We start from the raw sequence: 24,686 nt of genomic DNA, 5'->3' as shown, positions 1-24,686 counted from the left end.
GTGTAGACAAGCCCTGAAACATAAGCAGTAGCAAATAAACATTGTACTAAAAAATAGCCACAAGCACTCTTGATATTAGAGAGACAAGCTCTGGGCTTCTGCACCCGGGGTAGTCCAGGCTCGGGGCTTCTCTCTCCCCGCCTCCCTCCTGCCAAGGCTCCGAGCTTCCGCTCCTTTCAGTGCAGTGCGAGAAACTGAAACTGCTACCTGTAGCAGTTACTCATATGTAAGGGATTGCAAAAAACTGCTATCTGTAGGAATTTGCTATATCAGATAGCCGTTTTTTACAATCCCTTACATAAGAGTATCTGCTACAGGTAGCAGTTTCTTGCACTACACTGGCTGGGCTTGGGACTTCCTTAATCTGTCACTAGCCTGGACTAGGAGCCCCCGGCTGGGATGTTCCTAGCAGCATAGGGGAGATCCTACCCATCTTCACCTCCCGGAACCTCCTCTAACTGCAAGAATCTCGGAGGCTGCTACCTAGGCAGCACAGAAGTGAGAGTGGCAATCTTGGACACCCCCACCAACTTTGCAACCCCCCCACAATCCCATTTTGGGTTGGGACCCCCACAGTTACAACACTCTCTGAAATTTCAGATATGAACATCTGAAATCGTGACATTGACCAATTTTAAAACCCTCTGGCTGTGAAATTGACCGTGAATTTGGTAGGGCCATAGTCATAAGACAAAGGGAGTTAGTCGGTTACACATTGGATTTATGGCTTATTATAACAGTGTCTTTAAGTCCATTACTTTTGATGTCTAGCAGAATTTTGGATTTAAGTTCCCAGGCTCATCTTCTGAAGGTGTTGTACAGCTATGGAGTGATGGTTTTTTGAGAAGCGTTCGTCCAGAGGTGATCTGGTGTGTTTCTTTTATTTTTTTGAGTTAATTCAAGAGTATAGCGATTGTCTCATTTCCCCCACTGAATTATTGGGACATTTAATGCACTGGATATGATACGCCACATGTTGTAATAGTAATGTGTAGAAGCCGTGGCTATTGAAGGGTATGTTGTGGTGTGTGTTGAACATCATACCAGTGGAGATATGTCTGCAGGTTTTTTGCATCTGTTATGGCAGGGTCTGGTGCCATTTTGAGTTTGTGTGTCCTGGTCTGTGGGGAACTTACCTCTGAAGAGGGGATTTGGGAAGGATTTCTTTCAGGATATAGTCCTCATCAAGTATGGGTTATAATTGCTTGTTTGATACCCTGTATACTTTCCTGTGAGATAAGTGACAACTAGGGGTGTGTGGTCATCAGTTTTTTTTTTCTGGTATTGAAGCAGGTTCTCTTGGGGTATTTGGGTGGTCCATTCCATGATGCAGTCTACTTCTCTTGTGGAATATCCTTGTTTGGTAAGGCAGTGATTTTCAAACTGTGGAATGTAAGGCACTGGGTCACGGCGGCTCTGATCAGCACTGCCGACGGGGCCATTAAAAGTCCTGTCGGCGGTACTGCCCAGCTAGCCCCTACCTGTTCTGACACCATGTTGCGCCCTGGAAGCGGCCAGCAGCAGGTCTGGCTCCTAGGCAGGGGGGCCACGGGGCTTTGTGTGCTGCCCCCACCCTGAGCACCTGCTCTACACTCCCATTGGCTGGGAATCCATGGGGGTGCGGTGCCTGTGGACGAGAACTGCGCGGAGCTACTTGCACGCCTCCACCTAGGAGCCGGACCTGCTGCTGGCCACTTCCGGGGCGCAGTGCAGTCCGCAGTGCCAGGACAGGCGTGAAGCCTGCCTTAGCTCTCCCACTGACTGGGAGCCGCCCGAGATAATCCTGCACCCCAGCCCTGAGCCCACCCCAAATCCCTCATCCTTGGCCCCACACAAGAGCCTCCACCCCCAGCCCAGAGCTCTGACCTCCTCCCATACCCCAACTCTCTGCCTCAACCCTGAGCCCCCGCAAACCAGAGCCCCCTCTCGCACCCCAAAGCCTGTAGCCCCAGCCCAGAGCACCCTCCCACAGCCCTTACCCCACACCCCAACCCTCTGCCCCAGCCCTGAGCCCCTCCCGCATCCCAAACCCCTCTTCCCTCAGCACTCAAATTGATTTACTTCACTAGTCAGGAAGACTCAATTTAATCATGGATTTCTACATAAAAGTGCATTTTTGTTGGTTGTTATAACCTTAATACATATTCTTCACAACTCAGAGATAGATATAGTTTCATTTTTAGAACGTACACGCTATACATTTTTAAAGTGATTTATTTTGAAAACTTTTTGGATTAGTTCTACAGCTATATCAGAAAATGAGTGATTGTTTGGTTATTTCATTTGCCAAAGGTAATTGAAGCAGATATTTATGAAGTCATTGGGAGGTGAACTATCTCCAATTCAACTGATTAATCATTAATATTTGGAGGATTTTCTTGCCATGCTGTATTAGGAGGAGAACATCACCAGACAGACATTTAAATTGTTTTATTTAAATAAAACAACAACGTTATGTATTCGGGATTTTTTTCTTCAACAGCAGATATAATATATTAACAAAACAAGTATATGAATTTTTGAATTCAGTTAAACATTCAAGTTTATTAAAATCGATTTGTTTTTGTTAAAATTAACTAAAATAGTTAAATGAAATTTTAAAAAAAAATTAAATTGGCAGTCAGCCAGCTCAACATGAGAAATTTAAAATATTGGCTTCTGTAGCTAACTCAGTTGTCTTCACCTTCACTTCCTGTTTGTTCATAATCTGGAAAGAAAAACAAGCTTTCCTGCTTTTTCAGGTCCCAAACGATTTCTCAGTTTGGAATGAATTTGTCCAAAGGAAGAAAATATTCTTTCTACACCGACAGAAGAAGCTACTGCTGTTAAAAGTGAGATTATCACTTCAACAGTCTCTGAATCCAAGTGCTTAAGTGACTTCCAGCAGTTCACTTTGTGACTTTCTTTAAAACATCATCAGCAAACGTATATTTCTTGAAGGGTTCACCCTTAGATCAGAAGTTTATTATAGTTGGCATTATGCAGTAATGATTGCTGGATGCTCATGTCATAGCCAACTCCTCTTCTTCAGCAGTTAAGGTTTGACCTTGGTACCAAGCATTGAGAATATTTGCAAGAAAATGAGCTGGAGATAGTGCTTGTCCCATTAGTGTTTTTTAATGCTTGTAATTTAATTCTGTCATTGCATATTTCTCTTTTTAAGATCTCACTCAGGTCCTTCCAAATTTCATCAGCATCGGCAATAAAACAGCTGTTTCCCTGCAGGCTACAGAAATAGGCTTCAGGGTACTCGGCATGTGTTCAACATTTCTCTTAAGTGCAATGTTGAGAACTTTGGCTGTGACAGTGCCATCTATTTTTTCATGATTTTGTTCACAAACTGTCATCAGATTAGGCCAGTTCTTGATATAGTGCTCAAAACACTCCACTACTGAGTTCCATTGCACGTCTTATGGGAGAGTTAGCTTGGTTCCTCCCACTTTTTTCAGAGCAGCTGCTGCAAAGTGGTTGTTACGGAAGTTTTTTGCAGTTTCAACAACATTAGCCTTTATTTCTGGAACACTGAAGTCTTTGGTTAGGAGGTGCATCAAATGAGCACTGCAACCGTATCACAAACTTATCTATGGTTGTTTCTGGATGATAGAGATTTTTTTTTTTCTTTTTGCTACAGATGATATATTGTGGCTATGTGACATACATTATGTGACTGAAACACTATCATTGGCAGATAACTCTGAAACTATAGAAAATGATAGTGATCTTGAAGGTGGATAGTTTTCAGAATCCTGTATGTTGAGGATGGATTCTCTTAAACAAAATAAGTAAATGCAGTTATTTAATTATTATTACCATACTGCTCATTTAGTATTACTCACTGCATTCACTGACACTCAGTACTACTTTAAAGGTGAGATTGTAAAAGGAAGATCTGCCTATTTCAGCTATTTATTTTTTTTTATCACAACTGCATCTAAAATGATAGTACCATAGAGTAACAACTATATTTTTTGCTCAAACATGAGAATTCAAGAATAGTCCAGAAGGAAGACAGGCAGTCCTTAAGAGAGAAGTATGAAATAAAAAAAGTTTACCAACCTGAAGATCCTTCATATTCAGACATGTTCCTTTCATCATCTTTAATGCAGCTTCCTCCTGAGAAGAAACACTCCTCATTATGTTTCGTTCTGGCAACCAGGCCTTGCCTTTCTTTGTTGCACTGTTTGCATTTTGCACGCATGCCTGTCTTACCCACAGATGGAGGAACTTAATTAAAATTTTCCCAAACTGGATCTCTTTTGTGGCCTGCTGCCATTATAGGTTTTCCCTTCTAGTGAGAGAATGACATGGTAGATCTCAAATAAATGAAGGCTACACTCAGAAAGACCTCAAGACTTCTGAAATATGCTGCTCAAACAGTTTCACTTTTGTTTCTACTGACTGTTTCCTCTCTTCACATTTATCTCCAGACTTCTTCTCTTTGTCGAGATCTGTTTTGCCCCCAACGATCTTCTAGTCATTGAACTTTTTGAAACTTTTCATTTTTAGAGAGAAGTAAGGGATTGACTCTGTGTACACAAATTTGCAGAGGGACAATAGGGTTGAGGTCCGTTATTTCTCATCTCTCTCTATTTTATTTATTTAAAAACATTTTTGCTGTTAATAAGCATGTTATGTCTGGAGATACAAATCCAGTTTGAGAACTGTAAAGCTAAGCATCTCTGATGGTGTCTTCTAGACTGAGCACTGAGTCCCATTGGGAGGATAGAAAGATTAACCTAAATCTATACAGAAGCCCCTGAAACTCCATAAAATTGGGTCCCTAATCCATGAACTATTGGAACTCATTTATAAAACTTTTCTTAAACATTACATGAATATATAGAATTAGAATTTATAATCCCTATTCCATGAAGAGAGATCTTTGAGCTATAATGTGTCTTTAGATCGGATTTTTTTGATAAAATGCTTTTTGAGGAAAAAAACCTATTTCTTAAAATTTATTTATTTATTTATTTTAAATCATTGATTTTTATCCACCCTGGTTTTGTGGTGCATTTGTTCAGAAGTTCTTCCTCAAGGCAGCCCATGAATAGCCATTCTAGTAAGCCTGGCTATTCCAATGGTTTTGGATAAAGTTTGTTACTGAATGTAAAATTGTTAAAGCTGAAGATGAAAAGGATCAGTTTGACAATGTCTGTAGGGTGGATATCTCAGTGTTGTCCATTGTCTTCTAGATATTTGAGATAGACAGCAGTACTATTGTTTTGAGAGAGATTGATGTATTTAGGAAGTACAAGAATAATGTTCTGTGGGAGGTTGGTGTTGTGGAGTTTCTGGAGAAAGTCAGTTGTGTCCTGGAAGAAACTGGCCCTTTCTGTGTTGAGTGGTTTGAGGATGGTTTCGAAGAGTCCTCATATTCCTACAGTAAGAGTGCTGTGGTCGGATATAATGGGTCTGCCTGGGTTCCCTTATTTGTGTATCTTGGGAAGATGGAGGATGAGGTTGTATAATTTCTCAGAGTTGTTTGGGAAAGGATTTGATGATATCCCTAAATTGCTGGTTGAATAGTGGTGTGGGATCTTCTTTGATTCCTTTATAATAGGTGGTATCGGAGAATTGTCAGTTGGCCTCGTTGACATAATCATCGTGGTTGAGGACTACAGCGGCATCACCTTTGTCTGTTGGTTTGATCCCTATCTGGCGGTTGGATTTCAGGGACTCTATAGCTGCCCTCTCTGCAGTGGAAAGATTGTGATCGATGTGATGCTTGTTAAGAATTTCACTGATTTTCCTCAAGCAACTAATGTAATGATCAAGTGTGTAGTTTCGTCTGCTGTGGGATGTCAAGTCAGATGATTTTTTTTCTTATGACTGTCTGTGGGCGTATGATGGTAGTTGTGGGTGGTGCTGTCTTTTTTGTGAAAGAATTGTTTAAGGCAGAGTCAGCAAAAGAATTCTTCTAGTTCTCTTGTAGTATGGTATCAAGTTCTGTGGTGGGGAAAAGTTCAGTCCCTTGAAGAGTACATATAATTCAACTGCAGTTAAAGGAGCATTGATAAGTGGATGATTGGGTGTGGGTCCTGGTTTATGGTTTCTCCTGAATGTGGTGTTCCATGGTTGTCAAATAGTTGTAGTTGGTTCCACTTTCTGTTTTTGTGGTGGGTAGCTGTCATCAGGTTTTTTATAGTTGTTTGGGGGTTCTTGCATGGTCTCTGGGTGGGTTTCCTGATATTTTTTCTTCCAGTGTGTAGAAGCATGTGATTTCTTGTTTTAGGTAATCCCTTCTGGAATATGTGAGGTGCAAGAGATGGTTCCTCAGTTTTTTCTGAAGTCATTCTGCAGAGCTGTTCAGCATATTTGCAGTTGTATATAGTAAAATATGTGTTGTATCTCAAGCAGAAATAATGGGCTTGCAGAAATTACTAGATGGATTATATGTCCAGTGCTGTATAGCTGACTCAGTTATGATAATGGTCCCTTTTGCCCTTAAAAATCTGTGAAAATAGTCTGGTCTTTCTTGGAAACCCCTGGAGAAAGGGAAAGAATCCACAGAAGAGTATTGAGGAACTACCAACAGTTGGGGATGAAAAGAGTTTTTTGTTGCTGCAGGAGCATGGTTTTGCAAAGGCCTGAGAAATATCTGTACAAACCATCTTTCTGTCAGTTTAAGCAGTAACAAGCCAGATAGAAAATAAATGTTGGGGAAATGGTTTTGGGGCAGCTGACTCTCATCCATAGGAATCAGACTGGATTGTGCTGGTGGCATGCAGGTTCATTTTGTGGGAAAACAATACCAGGCACTGTCACTGACTAAGCAGATTTCCCATTCCTTCCTGCAACAGAAAGGTAGAACTTCTGTTTTCCTATTAAAAAATGTTTGTTCAGGTGGAGACTATACATTTATTATTCCTTTCCACAGAGCCCAATTTACTGAGTGGTACTGCCCACAGTGTGAACAAGCGAGGGGTAAAGAGGCGAGATCTTGACATTGAGGAGCTGAGAGAGATCCTGTCTTCTCTTTTACCTGTTGTCCGCATAGAGCACATTTTACCTATGAACAGTGAAATACTGAGTGATGCTGTAAGTTTTTCTTCTCCCTCACTCCACAGTCTACTTTCAGACACACAGATCTAGCCTATGGAATTTTATACTTCATGCAGTGCAAAAGTCCTGGGTTATTTTACCTTTTTGAGACAGAAGCACCAAAATGTTATCAGTCAGAATATTTATGAACTTTTGTTATTGATAATTATCCTAAAATGTTTTTAATGCAAGTTTTGTGCAAAATTTGAAATGGCTAGTGAATTTTGGATCCAAGTGAATACTACTTGATTAAAAAAAAATGATTTCACTTAAATTCCTCAGGGAGTATGGCTGTACCTATTCAGGTGTTTGGTTACTAAAATATTAATAATATAAATTGTAATATGTTCAGTTTAAAAATTCTGTTTCTTACAGATGAAGAGAGGCCTCATTAGTACCCCTCCTTCAGATATGCTACCAACAGCAGAAGGTGGAAAGTCAAATGCCTGGCTACGGCAAAAAAGTGCTGGGATATATGTTAGGCCACGACTGTTCTCACCATATGTAGAGGAGGCAAAGGTAACCTTGATAATATGTGGACATTACTAAACTGGCATCAACAAGGAATTCTGCAGACAGAAAGTTTCCGTATATCTTGTATTGTTTGCGTCTGCTGGTCTAAAATACTAACACTTACAGTTTAACAAATCATCAGACCCAAGTCTACAGCTTGTCAGCAGAATTTAGACTACTTTTCTAGTCAGAATTTCTTGATTCACTGAAATCAAAATGTTTTGATGAGTCTTTGATTTTGATGAAATTCTGAGGGAAGACCTCCTGGTGGGCTGATGGAGAGCAGAGAGTCTGGGGGTCCTGGCTTCTCCTAGGTGGAGAATGGCAATTCTACCTTTCAGAGAATTTTGAAATTTTTGGTTTTCATTCCAAATGTATACTAAGCCGCATTTTAAAATCTCTAAATCCTCTGACTGTCTTTGTCCAGCTCTTCTGAAGCCCTCCGTTGTGCACCTCCAACAACCATCTTCCCATAACTCACCTTATGGTAGCATAAGCAGGTGAAGTTCTAGGATAGGCTTAGGAAAGGGCCAGGGCATGTCTGTGATGGGGCTAGGAGTATGATGCAATCTGGCAATCCTGGATATCACAGTGGCCCCTTGTAGACCACTGCTACATGTTAAAGCAGCCATGACTTATGCCAGGAGCTGGTTTGGCCTCAGCAGTGTGTAGGTTTGGATGGCAGAAGTGCGGTGTAAAGCCAGCTATTCTCATATCCCAACACTGCCCCCCCATGGTGCTCTTGTGCATCTGAAGATCGAAATTCTGTAATCATAAGAAGAGTCCATAAGCATGTGAGATTTTGATGTGTTTTTTTTGAGGGGAGATTCCTAATTTGTTCTTCATGGGGTCAAACTAAAGAAACTCCAACATTAAATTCCCTTTTGCTACCATTAAAGGCTCTTTTGCTAATATTAATCGGAATTCATTCCTCCATGTTTTAGATCTTACCTAAAACAAAATTGGATCTGGCCGGAGTTACTCAAAAGAACTAAGACATTTGCACTAAAATATCCATCTTACCCTCTAGTTTGTGTCTTAGACTTAGAGAATATTGTTTAAAATTTCTAACATTGATGTGTATAGCGGCAAGAAAAGGTATTGACTAAAAAAGTTAACCATGATAAATCTTTGATTGTAACTTCTATTAGTGTAATGCTTTTAAGATAACAGATTTAATATTTGTGGTTTTTAGCAATCTGCATGAGGGTGCATTATCACTAGTCTTAAGGAAAAACTAGATGATACATTCTGTAAATGTATTTATTGCCTGGAATCGAGGTGTGTTTGATTGCTTGGTTCCACTGTTTCTAAATCAATCCTTAAGTATTTAACTTTGTATGTGAAAAATTGATTCTCATGAACATTTTATTTTTGACCTTTTATGCATACATACTCATTTTTAATCTAGTGATTGTATATGTTAATTCATATACCAGATTAGTATTGTTATGCACATAAATCACATATTTCCAGTTTCATCAAATTCTCTTATACCTTCATTAATATTTAAATACCTAAATTACCCTCCTGTTCATATAAAGGAATCAGTTTAGAACTAAATGAGAACTTTAATCAGGGTGTCCATGAAAATCCCCTTCTGTCATCAGCTGAGAAGTTTTAAGGAAGCATGTTTCACCTCTAGGAAAGGTGCATAGTGTATTGGCTTAAAGGAAGGATTATCTTTAAGAGTTATAGCATTAGGAGTCAGGAAATATGAGTAATATTCCCACCTCTGTCTCGAACTACTTGTGTAACCCGAGGAAGGTGGGGGTATAGCAGACTTGACTCTCTCGTTCTTCCATCTATAAAATGAAGAGATTATATGTCCAGCATTATCTGTGAGGGGTGCCTAAACTTACTTTATTGATTGTAAAGTGCTGTGAGATTTTTGAGTGGAAAATACTCTAGAAAACCCAAGTAATGTTATAAATTGGGAGCAGAAGAAATGGGTTTGTGTACTGTTGGGCCTTCATACAGCACTGTACTGTGCTTCCTACATACTCATGGTATCTTTTAAAAGAATTGATCTGCATATTTCGGGGGGCAGTAGTTGGTTGTGTTATGGTTACTCCATGTGGAAAATATGATTTTGGAAAAATAGTTTTTTTTAGCAGTTCTTATTATCTAACTACTATTATTTTTAGTCAGTGCTAGATGAGATGATGGTGGAACAAACAGACCTAGTTCGTTTGCGGATGGTTAGAATGTCCAATGTCCCCGATACCCTCTACATGGTAAACAACGCAATGCCACAGTGCTGTCATATAATTAGCCACCAGCAAATCAGCAGTAATCAGTCCAGTCCTCCTTCAGTTGTCGCCAATGAAATCCCAGGTAAGAGTGCTAGTTGATCTACAGCAAACTATTTACTGTCCTCTGGGGGTTTTGTTGATGGGGATTATTAAATTCTTGTTGTTTCCCAGAGTTTTCACATCTGGGGTTGGTAGATGGACTACTTGTTTTAAGAGATTTCCTCCAAGGACTCTGAGTTTGGGATGAGTAGGAATTTTTTTGAGTAGAATTCTAAATGTGAGGGAGAGGCGCCCTGGTAGAAAGGGTGCTAGTATTCAGTTAGTGTAGAAGCACTTTTATAAATGATACTAGAATCAAATATCTACTTTACAGAGCTGTCCATAACTGATAGCGTTCAGACGTGCCACCAACAGCAGAAGAAAGAAACACTGCCATCCCATAGACTAGACTAAAAAAAAAAAAAAAAAAAAAAAAATCAACCAAATGTCAAATTATATAACACGTTGCACTGTGCCAAATTCAAACACTAGTGAACTGCCAACGGGAAAAAGTTCCCCAAAATAAGTTGGCCTTGACTGAAAATGTTCTGCTGCCACTCCTGGAAAAATTCCACTCCAAGGACATGGAATGAACATCTTGACCAATCTTAAATGCCATCGTAGCTGGGTTCTGGGCAATTCAAAGTTTAAAGATTGTCACCAACACTTTGACTCACACCTGAAAACAGAGTGAGCCAGTGCAGCATTTTGAGCACAAGGATTTTGTGCTGGTAGTGGCCCACCTTATTTAATGCTCCACCAACAATATGAAAAAGGGATTGTTTAGCCAGGTTCATGAGCAGGGAAATCACTAGAGCTGTGGACTGAGCCAAATAGGTTTGTGTTACAGGCATATGTTACAATAAGCTGTGCACTCATGCCAGGAGCCGTCCCTGGAGCACAGATAGCAGAAAAGAGCTGGTCACCTGAAGAACCAAGCAGCATTCTCCTGTCTGTGCTCCAGGGGCTAGGTATGATTCTCAGCTGATCATTCCCCTACAAGGACAGACTGAACATTTTGGGCTGGTAGCGTGACATGTTCCTGAGGCTTTGTGAACCTCTGCTGAACTGTGCCTGCAATATTCAGGTTAGGGTCAGCAAACTCTTGTCAGGGTTGCTTTGGACCTGTTTGAGTTTGTCTGAATCAGAAATCATGCAAGAGCTGAACTTGGCCCATGAACTCCTGAGTGAAACCATATTGTTTCTGTATCCTGCTTCTACAATGGATGTCATCCAGACAACGCTAAAATGTGTGTGATTTTAGAAGATTGAGTGTGTTGACTTATGAAAAATAGCTCCAAACTCAAGCCAGATTATTGTTAACAAACCTTTTGAAGGGAAGGCTGAGTCATGCTGCCTTGAAATCTTCCTTTCATATAGTGTTACCTTGACACATACAGTGTTTAACTGTCTGAGTGTTTTGCCATGGTGAAATAGAGTATAGCGGAGTCGCATCATCCGCGCATTTAACTTACGCGAATTCAACTATATGCTCTCAGCAAAAAAAAAGAAAAATAACAATAACTCGCGGCAGTGGAGTACTGTAGAGGAGTCGATGGGAGAGCACTCGGGGGTCAATTTATCGTGTTTAGACTAGACACGAAAAATTGACCCCCGCTGGATTGTTTGCTGCCTGCCGATCTGGTGAGCATCTCACCGCGCTGAGCGTGATTCTGGTGTTTAAAGATATGTATTTTTCGTACAACATGGCCCCTAAACACAAGCCAACTACTTCGCTGTTTCTTCAGTTGAGCACCAGATGATCTGTTCCAACGCTGGAGGAAAAACTGGCTGTGTTGGACTTACTGAGAGGTGTAGAAAGAATAGTTTCTTCCTTTGGACAAATTCATTCCAGACTGAGAAATCGTTTGGGACCTGAAAAAGCAGGAAAGCTTGTTTTTCTTTTCCAGATTATGACCAACAGGAAAATGAAGGTGAAAGACAACTGAGTTAGCTGCAGAAGCCAATATTATAAATCTCTTAGGTTGACCTGGCTGTCATTGTCTATTTAATTTTTTTCATTTCATTTAACTATTTTAGTTAAAAACAATTTTAGCAAAAACAAACCTGATTTTAAAAAACTTCAATGTTTAACTGAATTCAAAAATTCATATGCTTGTTTTGTTAATATATATGTTTGCTGTTAAAGAAAAATACTGCAGAATACATAACGTTGTTGTTTTAGTTAAATAAAACAACTTAAATGTCTGGTGATGTTTTCCTCCTGATACAGCATGGCAAGAAAATCCTCCAAATATTAATGATTAACATGTTGAATTGGAGATAGTTCACCTCTCAATGACTTCATAAATATCTGCTTCAATTACCTTTGGTAAATGAAATAACCAATCATTCATTTTCTGATATAGCTGTAAAACTAATCTAAAAAGTTTTCAAAATAAATTACATTAAAAATATATAGTGTGTACCTTCTAAAAATGAAACCCACATCTGTCTCTGAGTTGTGAAGAATATGTATTAAGGTTATAACAACCAAAGAAAAAGAATGCACTTTTATGTAGAAATCCATGATTAAATTGAGTCTTCCTGACTAGTGATTTAAATCATTATTTAAATCAAATCCACCCTGTACTGCACACACTGTGGTGATATTTATAAAACTAGAAGCAATTGACGTTTGTAGTTACGTGACGTGGTGTTTATTTCACCTCTGAAATGCAAATACCCCATGCATTGCTCTTGCTGTCTAATCCATTTAATCTTTGTGGACATCACAGATGGTAATATTTTGCCACTGGATAGCTGGTGAGGTTCACAATTCAGACGCTGCATTTAGGGAGGCTTGAATTTAACTTTTCTTAAGATATGCTCATGTTACTAGGGACAGAAAATTCACAAAGAAATATCACCCATCACCAGACAGCAACAAAATGTTACATGATAGTTGTGCAATAGGATAGCCAAATAACCAAAATTACATATGATTTCCTTTTGGAAAGGCTTCTAATTATTTCAAGGCAGCTGCATAAAACAGTGTAATTTTCACAGATTTTTGTTGGCTTAAAACTCATGTAATTTCTTTAAAATGCATTTTCTGTAGTTATTACTGGTACTATGGTCTTGTGATCTCAGTATTCCACCAAAAACATAAATTACGCCAAGAACATCTGCATATTGTTGGCGTATAGTATTCCAGAGGGAATGTGCAGTTGAGATTTAAAATATCATGGCCCCCAAATCATAAAATTCCTGCATCCTGTAAGGCGTTTACAAAGAAGAGTATATTTGTGGTTCGCTTTCGTAAAAGCCAGAAAAATGGCACACGTCCTTAGCACTAGTGTATTCTACACTTTATCCCATAAAGTTTCTCTAAGGCATTAAGCACAAATATGTAAGTCATACTATTCTTGGCTCGGTGCCGGTTGTCTTCAGCAACATAGTCAACCTAACATTAATTCTGAATTTAAAAACTAAAGTTAGTCACAGCGTTGAATTGCATAGTTCCATTAACATCTTAACAAATAAATTCTCTTGTAACTTTTCACTGTCATTTTCCCCCCTCCCTCCCCCCCGCAGTTCCCCATCTCCTTGTTGTTAAAGAGATGGTCAAACGGCTCCAGGAGCTCCGTCATACTGAGCAGGTTCAAAGAGCATATGGTCTTAATTGTGGAGAAGGAGCCACGGTCAGTTATGAAATTCAGATTCGTGTATTGCGAGAGTTTGGACTTTCTGATGCTGCTGCTGAGCTTTTGCAGGTATGGAAAATTGTCTGGATAAGTTTAATTCCTCTTCCAGAGTGATTTGGTGCAAATCTTTTGAAAACTGAATGTTTGACTAGGACTGCAACAAAAACAAACGTATAGGTGTACACTACTTTTTTTAATCTGCCCTTGTATTTCCACTCAGTGATCAGGCACTAGTAATGAACTGCTTGCTGGAGGTGTAGAAAATTGGATGCTAGAAAGAGGGTGGTATTTATACATCATAAAATGGGCTTGAAAGTGAAGAATTTTTACCAGTAAGAAAACGCATATTTTTATTATAGCAAATAAATTTAGCTTATTTCCAGCATCAACCAGCAGTGGCATTTGTTGAAAGAAGTGGAGGGGAGATAGAAGAAATGTTAATGCTTCTTTTTGGAAAAGATGCCATAATGTGGAGTGAAAATGTCCAGTGCCTGATTCTAGTGACACTGGTTACATGTAGTCTCAGAATCTGAGAAGCTGTTGTCATTGTCACACTGCAAAGCACTTGATGTTCAGACACTTCTCTCTTACCTTTAAAAAATTCTCATTGGGGAAAGGGCTGATAATTGCACAGACTCAAAGTAGATAGGAAGGTGAGAAGGTCTTTGCAATAATGTAATACAGTGGTTGTAAATACACTGTCTTTTCCTCCTCTTGAACTGGTTGGTTAAATGTTGCAAAAACGGTGTTCCAGTACTTGTGACACTGGTTTGAATTCTGATTTGTTTATTGGTTCAGTAACATTTGCAGTGGTGTTTGCTATGCATGAACATTAGAGAATAGGTATACTTGTCCCCCAAAATAATATAGGTATTGCACAAGCATTCAAGCATGAGTAGGAGCAGACTGTGCTCACTATTTATTATTTGCTTTTTGTAATTTGTTGGTGGTTATTTTCCTGTTTCAAAAAGCTTCCATCTAGACACGGAGCAAAAATTATACCATGTGACTTAAGTGACCGCTCACTGTAAATAGTGAAAGTGAGCAATTTGTGAACAACTTGTAGGCTGCAAATTGTTCATCCAAACAACTCTGAATACTTAAGAATAACAAACTGGTTCAAGAACAAGTCATGAAGAGTGAAAAGGACTAAATATTTAGCTAGTAAGTCAGTCCTTGGCCCCCTAAAGAATTTACGATATGCCTGTACAGCACCTCCTGTGATTGGTGGGAAGGGAAAGGGGCAATTTTGATTGAGGCCTCCAAATGCTGCTGGAATGCAAATAATACATTTGGATATCTTGATCACGGTGAGTAATTTGACCAGTGAAGCTGATGCAAGGCTCTTGCCTCTGACTCGTTCATGATCAGCTCTTCGTCACCTTTTTTGAGTTTTTCAGTGTATTATTTAAAATGGTGGGACTAACTAGTCCATTATCTTCGTCCGTAATTACTAGTCCGTAATCTTCGATTACGAGTCCCAGTCTTTGGTTAGTTTTATAGGAAATCTGCCCCAAAAACCACAACTTTTTTTAATCTCTTCTATTTTGTTGCATTTCCTTGCAGAATCCTCACAAGTTCTTTCCTGACGAGCGGTTTGGGGATGAAAGTCCACTCCTAACTATGAGACAGTCTGGACGATGTCGAGTTAACAGCACTCCCACTGCAGAAACCATGTTTACAGAACTTGATTCTTATGTGGCCTTCCATCCACCGCTGCCCCCTCCTCCACCTCCTTACCATCCACCAGCTACTCCTATTCATAGCCAGTTCAAAATGGGCTGGAAGCAAAAGGTGCCGAGTCAGCATCCCTCACGTTCCTTTTCTTATCCATGTAACCATTCACTGTTCCACTCCAGGACAGCTCCTAAAGTTCCCCCACCTGTCTACTTACCTGGTGTCAAAGCAGCAGCACCCCCTGATTGCACTAACACTACAGGGCTGGGAAGACAAACAGTAGCTGCAGCAGCAGCTGTAATGGCAGCTGAAAAGCAAGCAGTAAGTGCATCTTTTTTCCCCCCCATTGAAGTAATTTGTAATGTAAAGTAATGAAAAGGAAAGTTAAGGTGAAATGTAATGACGTAATATGGCTTGGAGGGAGGTGCAAAGGCTGCATTTATAACTCAATGGGGAGCATAAATGAACCTTCTCCCCCTCCAACCCTTCTGTAAAATACCTGAACCATCATGGTAGAGGGAGCCAAAACAGAAGGAGCAGAACTAGTGGAATAGACAGGGGAATAGGTGGATGTAGGTGTTACTCTTGCAATACATATTCACTTGAGAAATAATTTAGACAGACAGGCATGTGGACGAAATCCATGGAGAGTTCTGAATGTCTAGAGGGTAATTTTGAATTGGATTCTAAAATGAATAAGCCGGTGGCAGGTGATGGAGAATGGGATATATGCATATATAGAAAGTGTTCATGGATTAATATTTAAAGGTAAAGAAAAAATTGTGTAGAAAGACTGGTTTCCTTGAATGAAGCTGACTTCATCATTTGATTGGTTGTATGTCTGGATAGAAATGTAATTGCTAAGAGTACATTTTAAAAAGAAAAGTTTTAATGTTAACATTACTTGATATCAGTTCTAGGACTCCTAAAACTGTTTTGAGACTGTGCATGTGCATGTCTCCCAACACACTATACTTCAGTTTCTGAAAACCTGTTTATAGTCACTCATATCTTTCCAAACAATTTATATTTACTTAAATCTGAACTTCTATATGCTTCTGCACCCAAAGGTGACTTGTTTTTCAGTTCAGTTCAGCTCTTTCTAAATCAGTAGTTCTCAAACTTTTGTATTGGTGACCCCTTTCACATAGCAAGCCTCTGAGTGCGACCCCCCCACCCTTACAAATTAAAAACACTTTTTTTTTTTTATACATTTAACACCATTAGAAATTCTGGATGCAAAGTGGTGTTTGGGGTGGAGGCGGACAGCCCACGATCCCCCCGAGAGGTCCCGACCCCCCAGTTTGAGAACCCCTGTTCTAAATTATTTGAACTTGGTAGAAATTGTTTTCATATTCTAAGAAAATATTCAAGTGCTTTCTTATGCTCCCAATACAAAATAACCCTTTTTTAAGTGATTTCAAACTTGCCATGTACTTATTCCTCATATTAAGAAATGCCTTTGACATATGTTAATGTCTGAAAGTCATGCACAAAGCTTGCATGCTTATTAGCCGCTAGATTATTAACAAGCAAATGTATGGGGGGAACTCCACAGATTGGAATGAGTGAAACTGCTTTTAAAGAAGGAACTTGATTTAAAGCAATTGTATGTATGCTTCTTTGTATTCTCTTTAACATTAACTTAAAGAAACCCCCCACTCTCTTGAATGCAAAGTAATAACTAAGTATTTAGCATAGGAATTGCCCTACTGGTCTCTGAACAGTTACCAATAATAGATATTTCAGAGAAAGGTGCAGGAAATCCTGTAGTAGACAACCTGCCCACAAGAGAAGTTGCTTTCTAGCACACTCTGTTAGTAATTGCCTCATGCTAAAGCATAAGGAACCATTTTAAATATCCTTTTATCATTTCTAACATAACTTTAGACATTGTCATCCATATATATCCTTTTTTTAAAAAAAATCTTAAGCCCTTGGCCTCTTTATCCTGTGGCAATGATGCTCCAAAGTTTGTTTATATTTTGGGATAAGAAGTATTTCCTTATTGTATTGCCTTTCAATTTCTTTGGTTGTCTCCTTATTTTTATATTATTTAAAAAGTTGGGATTCCTGTTAGACTATCTTTTCTATACTTCATTATTTTGGATACCTTTAACTTGTTCCCTTATTCATTTTCTTACCAGTTACAATCTTTTCAGTCTCTCTTCCTGTTGAAATCTTTCCATGTCCGTTCAATTTTCACTTTATCTCTGCGTCCTTCTTTTTCTTTTACCCTTTGAGATTGAGTGACTAGACTTGAACACAGTATGTCAGGTGAGGGCATACCATTAATGTTTGCTTAGCATGCAAAAGTGGGTGGGGGGGGAAAAAGTGTTAATTGAAGTAAGCAAAAGTACACCTGGGTATTTTTCCTGAGTGATTACAATTAATTTAGGAGCCAGAAACGTGTATGATTGTTTCAGATTATTCCTTCCCACTTGCATTTAACATTGACTTTTTACCTGCCACTTATGCTGCCTATTCACCTATCTTTGCTAGGTCCATCTGAAGTTCTTCTGTCTTCTCTAGTCTTGACTAAACTAAATAATTTTGTCATCTTACAAATTTTATCATCTCACTACTCGCTCCCTTTTCTAGATAATAAATATATTAAACAATTCTGGTCCTAGCAAAGAATCCTTGATAGTTTCCTGCTGTTAACCTTTTGCCATGCTGAAAATTGACTATTTATCCCCACTTGTCTTAGTTTCTAATCAGTAAAAATGTTTACTTCTCAATCCATGAATATGTAGCTTCCTCAGTAGCCTTATATGAGGGTTCAAATTTATGTCGACTTTTTCTCCTTTATCCATTCTTTAGCCAATGTGGTCAAATAGTAAAGTAGAAACGCACAATTTTCCTTCACAGCCCTTGTACTAGGTTATCCCTGTCAAGTCGTGTTCATCTAATGGTTTGCTGTAGATGATAAAAGTAGAAATTACCATTTTCCTGGGAGGTTTATTGGTCTGTAATTGATAAGATCACCTCCAAACATGTAACAAGGAGAGAAGAATCAATTTCATAACTACCACAGCAATTTTAACTCAGCCATATTGTGTGCATATAAATATATAAAGCATAAATGTAATTATTCTGTATTTACAAAATACAGAATATGTGCAGAGAGGTTGCAACCAGATATATACATTTCCTGACTTTTATGCATTTAAATTCTCAGCTATAATGTTTCACTAATGTTGTGTTTTGCACTGAATGTATATTTTTTGAAAAACTAATATTGTAGGTGGCTGAAAGAAGTCATATTTAAAGTCTATTAACTGGCAGTCTGAACTTGCACATGTAATACATTTTATTTTGTATTGTTTATTGAACAAAGGACTAAAATCTTCTTTGTCAATTGGAAGTAGCTACCATTTCATAAGGGAGCGGGGAAGAGAGATTCGACATGGTTTGCTCTTTGCAAGGGAGGGCCATTCTCTTGGGATTTGATTAGTTGCATATTCCAATGTAGAAATGATATGCATGATCTTTTCCTTTTACTTATTCTTTCCAAGGGCAATGTGCAGAGTTGGATGTTTTCAATAGTTGCTTCTCAGGTAATAACCTTCTGGGTAATAACCTGCTTTTAAAGCTGGTTAGTGTGGATCAAATGTATGGAATACAGTAGATGAGTCCCTCCTCTAGGAAACTGAAAAGTAAACTACTGATTGGTGTGTGTGTGTGTGTGTGTGTGTGTGTGTGTGTAAATATTAACTAATTTGGAGTAGTACATGCTCTTAAACAAATTTTGAAACAATGTTGAATTTATTGGCCAGGATTGCTCTAGAAGACTGAAGTGGGTCAGAAAGGAAAAGTATCACCAACTACTAAAGAAAATGATGATATAGATAAATTTTATTCAAATATAGAAGTAAAGGAAAATCCAAGTAAAGTTAACTTTTTTTCTTTCTTTTCCAGTGTACTCAGCCCATGTTAAATGAGTTGATGCCAGATATTGCTATGGGTGTGTCAACGATGTCTCTAAAGGACAGAAGATTGCCAGAGCTCACTGTTGACACAGAATTAAGCCAGCCAGTGGCAGAGGTCGGACCTGGACCACCCCAGCATATTTCATGTATTCAGACTAGGCACATGCACAGTTCTCGAAAGAAACATGCAATAGAGCAAAAAATAGATACTCGAGAAAATCAACAGGAGTATCCAGATTTCTATGATTTCTCTAATGCAGCATGCAGACCTTCCACTCCAGCACCTAGCAGACATACTCCTTCCCCTTCCCAAGGCATGTATTTTGGTCCAGATTTGTATAGCCACAATAAGGCATCACCGAGTGGCTTAATGTCAGCCTATCTACCTAACCAGTTATCTCCTAAAAAGCAAGAGGATTCTAGGAGAGAATATGTGCTTTCCCAAGATGGGCATCAGCACAGACAAAAGAATGAGCCAATACACCTCGATGTCTTAGAACAACCTCCCCAGCGGTTGGACTTGGCATTGGCTGCCCAGGAAAATGCTGGTAATGGCCCAGTTCACATCAGGGGAAGAACAAAAATGGAAACTGACTTAACGTATGGGCTAACCTCTAACAGACCTTCACTCTCTACATACAGCTCTGAGATGCAAGAAGAGCGATCCAGCAGGAGACTAACAGAGGAAGAACCTCTGGAACACGACGCACAGAGAAATACAGATTTGGAAAGGGAAGATGCAGTAAGCAGAGGAAGGAGGTCTCCAAGCAAACCAGACTTTCTATACAAAAAATCTGCCCTCTGAAAGCAACCTCCACTATTTCTCTGTGCCTGAAAGTTGTGAAACACCCCATTCTTCACAGCTTTTGGCCTGACGTTTGTCAGACAAATTCATTAATGCCAGCAGAAAACTCAATTTTGCTCACTTTTTTTGTATATACATTGCTTTGTTGGAGACGCCATGCTATCAGTTTATTTTGAATGCTGCTTCTGGGTTTATTTTTGTGGTTTGAAGATATTAAGTCTTTACAAAAAAATAGCTGGCACTTTTTTTTTTTTTTTTTTTTACAAATTGGTAGCCTTTTGCACCTGTACATTTATTTTACCTGTATTAGTTTTGTACTAATATGTTAAACTTTCTTGTTACATTTAAAGGACTGTATTTTCATACTTCTGCATTTTACCTTTCACCTACCAATTCTCCACGTGCATTGGGTTGCACACTATGAAATGTATTTTCTTATGAGATAGTAACAATGTGTTTATTTTTGAATTATTATAGGAATTCCAAAGAACAGCACATCAAAATACTTTTTTAGTAACATTGTTTGTTGAGGTCTGAAATCTTCCTGGTCTATCGCTATTGCAAATCCAGTCTAATGCTATTCTGTTTAACAAGTCATGGCAGCTGGTCTCCATTCATTGTGATTCCGCAAGTCTACTCTAAAACATATGGCTGGGGCTTTCAAAAGAACCTAACAGATTTGATTTCCAGGTACCAGTGAAATTCGTTTGAAGTTGGGTGTTGCTGTATTCAGCTCCTTTGAAAATCTCAGCCTACATTTTCTGGTCCATTTGTGATTTTTGGAGAACTTCATGGGCACTGAGAAGTACTTATTATTAGACTCAAATGATTGATTTGTGAAGAAAACTTAGAAATACTGCAAATTGATTGTAACATTACTGTGCTAGACAGGATACCCTTGAATTGGGCTGTGTGAAGGTCAGAGTTCAGAGGATTCATGCCAAAACCTAAAGCTCTAGGAAGATCAGGCTGATGATGTCTAAATTATAACACTGTCAAATGAGAGGGCTGTCTCTCTAGTGGAGGTGCTGAAGTGACTGCTCATTGCCTTCTTTTGTTCTGCCTATGAGAAAAACAAAGGGCTTTAGTCTACCTAATGTCATTCAGTTTTCCTTAATATTTGAATTTATCATTTCAGCCGTTCTCTCTTGTGAACAAATTCATGGACTGAAGAGTAACTGTGTTCTCTTCATTGGTTGCGTATGGCTTAGTACTTTTTAAAATTACACCTCTAGCCCCTTGATTAAAACAATTTTTTTTGAGGGGGGGTGGTCCTAACTCTTCCACTAATATGAATACAAGGTAGAGAGGAGACACTGGTGGTTTGGACACATGCCTTGCCATTGTGCTGCGGTTACCCGGTATAAGGGGTTTATTGATGGTCATTGAAAAGTCAACACTTGCCAATAGTTACCCCACACTTATTTCCCATTCTGAATGTTGTGAAGACTCTGGTATATGATACCACAGTGTAGTAACTTCTGGTAAATGCCTTTTTTTGTGTTGGTCACTATAACAAAAGATCTTGCAGCAGTTGAAGACCTCAATCAGTGTGAGCTAAAGACTATTTTAACCTTAAAAATGCTTAATGCTGTTTAAATGTAAATCTTTCAGTTTCCTCTAGTATAAGTCAATTTTCATGTAAAAGATAGGAGTCTCTTCTTGCCCATCCCTTCCCCCCAAAACTCAAAAGCAACCTCTCCACCTCTCATTAATGTATACAAGGCTTAGGAGCCATAAGACCTTATTGTGCAACTATATACTGAATTTTCAATCTAGAAAGTGGTGGTTGGGTAAACTATCATGGGTTTGTGATCTAGTAAATCATAATCTCTCCTGCAGTGCTTTCATACCATGTTAAGATTCCTTTAAGGTACGGTCATGTTAGTCTAATGATACTGGGTGGTGAAGGTTGACTAAATTACAGTTGATAATTAGTCTTTTTCATTTTAGGAGGCTTGGTTTGAAATCTGGGTTGGGTCACAAGTACAAAATGCATGTGGTGATTCTGACCTCAGGTCTAATCTATGTTGTGTTCATAGAATTGTAACACAGTGTGAAAGTTGTCCTCACCTCCACCAATGTTAGGATGGGTTAACACTGGTGTCGCACAGGCTAGGGACTGAGGTACATTGGTCTTGCTCTATGAAGTCTGTCACTACATTTTCTAACACTAATTCTTAGCCATACGTACTCCTCCTCCCCACACCCCGCCATGCTCATGAGCACTGAAATCAATACAACCCTCTCCCAAAAGTAAATTACTACTTGCATTGAAGGCTGTGTTCAAATGTTAGTAACCTGATCACTTTAAATCATAGCTTCCAACAGAAGACTTACTATTCTGTATAACTTACTTTACCTACACCTTGATACATCCGCTTACAGGAAATCTGTTTTAGCTATTGATGATATTTGAGGTGGTACTGTATGGTAAACTGTGGCTCATATCTCTTAGAAATAGTATGAGTAGTTATTTGATAGAACTTGCGGAGGGGTGGCTTGTGAAGAAGGCTGAGAAGTTTTATGAGTATGTTTTGAACGCACCCATGAAATGTGTTTGCGGTGGAATATGTCGGTGAGAAGCTTTTTATTGGAAAGTTTGTCTGCCCTTAGAAACCAGTTGCCACTTTCAAGATCTCAGAAGCTGGCATTTAACACCGTCAAGCAGTACTTAAGGAAAAAATCCATGAAAAAGCATGACGTCCTTGACAGGCCATAAGATAATCAGGCCACTAAGACAATCTACACTTTCACTTACTCATATTGATCTGGGAAGAAGATAGAGAATTGCTGCTGATCTCAAAATATTTTCAGGGGAGGGTAACTGTCATCTTTCGTTGGGGTTTTTCTTTTTTTAAATTGTAGGATTTAATCTACATTCTAAATTGTCGATAAAGTGTAATTACTGAAACCAAAAGTTGCATGAGATAGCATTGTAGCAATTGTCCTCTAATCCCAGGGGTGTTTTATATTTTTGTGTATAGTAAACATGCATCACTTCCCATCTTCCCCCTCCCCCCCAAGTCCTAACCAATTTAGAAATCTCATCAGTTAAGTGAGATGATTTTTTGTTTGTTTGTTTTGGTGGAACCTCCAGGTAACAGTGGAATGTCTCTTGCAGATGTATCAAAGGAGTGTTGTCTAGTTTGTATTTCCTGTGTCATCACTGGAGTCTCCTTGAGAAGAAAGACTTAGCTTGTAATGCTGACAGTTTTTTCTTCTAGTTTTTAAGTAGTATAGGCAAAGTAGGCCAAATTATGCCCTGGTTTAAGTTGATACAACCCATTTTTAGTGAATGGAGTTGCCTCTATTCATCCCAAGGTTAAATTTGGCCCCAGGCTTGTATAACTGGACATGTGAAACCTAATAAAAGGAATGCATGCATCCTACTCTTTAGAAGCATTATGCTGAAACTAATCTTCGTTCCCCTCACCCCAAAAAGCAGGTGACATACTGGGGTAGTGAGTTGTCTAAGCTACTTAATACAAAAGACATGTTACCATGCCCTAGGCTATACTTCATCTCTTTTCAGTTTATTGGCTGCAGCAGAAGCCCCTTGTTTACATGACAGACTTTTAAATTAGAGTGGGAATTCTAAGATCTCCCTGTTCTTTCATATAATTCTGAATTAGAGAGAAAACTGCTTACCTTTGTAACATTGTTTGATGCAAGATCCATCAATAGACGTTTACTTCACAACTCATAGGATGATTTCCTGTTCTTGATTTAATGTTCATTTACTTGAAAACATCAGTACACAATCTTTTATTCAAAAACAAAACACAGATTTCTCCTCTCCCCCCCGCCCCGTTTGCTAACACTGTGTATGGATGAATACCTTAATTCCTGAAAAGGATGCTTCCTTTAAATTGTTTTGCTAGTTTTTTTCGTATCTCTGCTTCTGGAAGGTGGCCTGGCCTTCTGCAATGTTACATTTTGTTTATTGTCCTTGTGCTGTTACTGGTAGTCAAGTGCCTTCAATGCTAAAGGCTCAGAAAATTTTCTTAACTGACTTCATGTCCTATGCAAGTGTTTTTTCTACAACCTGCATAACCAGTACTTTGTAAAACTTGTTTACGCTTCAATTGTACATAGTGTTTTTTTTAAATATAGTATTTTATTTAGGTACCTCCAAACTTGAATTCTAGTCTCGTGTGATGCATTGTAAAACAATACATTTCTCTTTTGAGTACCATTACAGTTGTAAAAAGGTTTTCACTGGTTCTATTTTTCTACTGTTGCTGAGAAGCATGTACCATGACTTTATCCTACATATAGTTGGCATTTCAAATAAATGGCTTGTATAGAAAGTGCTTGTGTAAAGCTTTTTCAGTTCAGCCACCTAAGACAATTGTGTTCCATATCCATCAGCATGCTCTTAATTGATAGAAATATCCCTGTTGACTTATTGGAGGAATAGAGAACATGTTAATTACTATAATTATAGTTACCTGTCTGAGTTTATAGTCAGTGCTGTCAAAAAAAGGAAAATATTTTTTCTCTATATTTCCCTGTAACAGAGTCTCGGAGGAAAAGAGTAGATTATAGTTGCTTCCTCTTAGAACAGGACATTCTTCTCAGACATTGCCTTGAATTTTAAGGCTGTGATTCACACTAATGGGAGAATGGGAATTCAAAAGTAGTGATTTTGCTCATTAAATAGTTAAGTATTTTTAAAAGGTTTTATTTGGGTAAGTGAACTTTCCTATATAGGGCCAAGTTGATCTTGCTTTATTTAGGTGACTAGTCCCAGGTAAGGCAAACAAATTGT

General features: G+C 38.7%; 1 protein-coding gene across 9 annotated transcripts in view; it reads left to right on the top strand.

The window, feature by feature from the left end:
• Positions 1–24,225, top strand: part of BTBD7 (BTB domain containing 7) — a 116,510-nt gene extending 92,285 nt beyond the window's left edge. For 7 of the 9 annotated variants that reach the window (XM_038405555.2, XM_038405553.2, XM_043517880.1 and 4 more), the window contains 6 exons: positions 6,881–7,041; positions 7,420–7,563; positions 9,705–9,894; positions 13,389–13,567; positions 15,065–15,496; positions 19,097–24,225. In XM_038405555.2, the coding sequence (XP_038261483.1) occupies positions 6,881–7,041; positions 7,420–7,563; positions 9,705–9,894; positions 13,389–13,567; positions 15,065–15,496; positions 19,097–19,912 (1,922 nt within the window). In that variant the 3' untranslated portion in view covers positions 19,913–24,225. Of the gene's footprint in view, positions 1–6,235; positions 6,327–6,880; positions 7,042–7,419; positions 7,564–9,704; positions 9,895–13,388; positions 13,568–15,064; positions 15,497–19,096 lie in introns of those variants that run through there. The other 2 variants (XR_006282450.1, XR_006282451.1) reach the window with 2 other exon arrangements.
• Positions 24,226–24,686: the final 461 nt, after the last annotated feature.

The sequence above is a fragment of the Dermochelys coriacea genome, chromosome 6, assembly GCF_009764565.3.
Source record: "Dermochelys coriacea isolate rDerCor1 chromosome 6, rDerCor1.pri.v4, whole genome shotgun sequence".
Lineage (NCBI taxonomy): Eukaryota > Metazoa > Chordata > Testudines > Dermochelyidae > Dermochelys > Dermochelys coriacea.
This window is presented reverse-complemented; position numbering and strand designations above follow the sequence as displayed.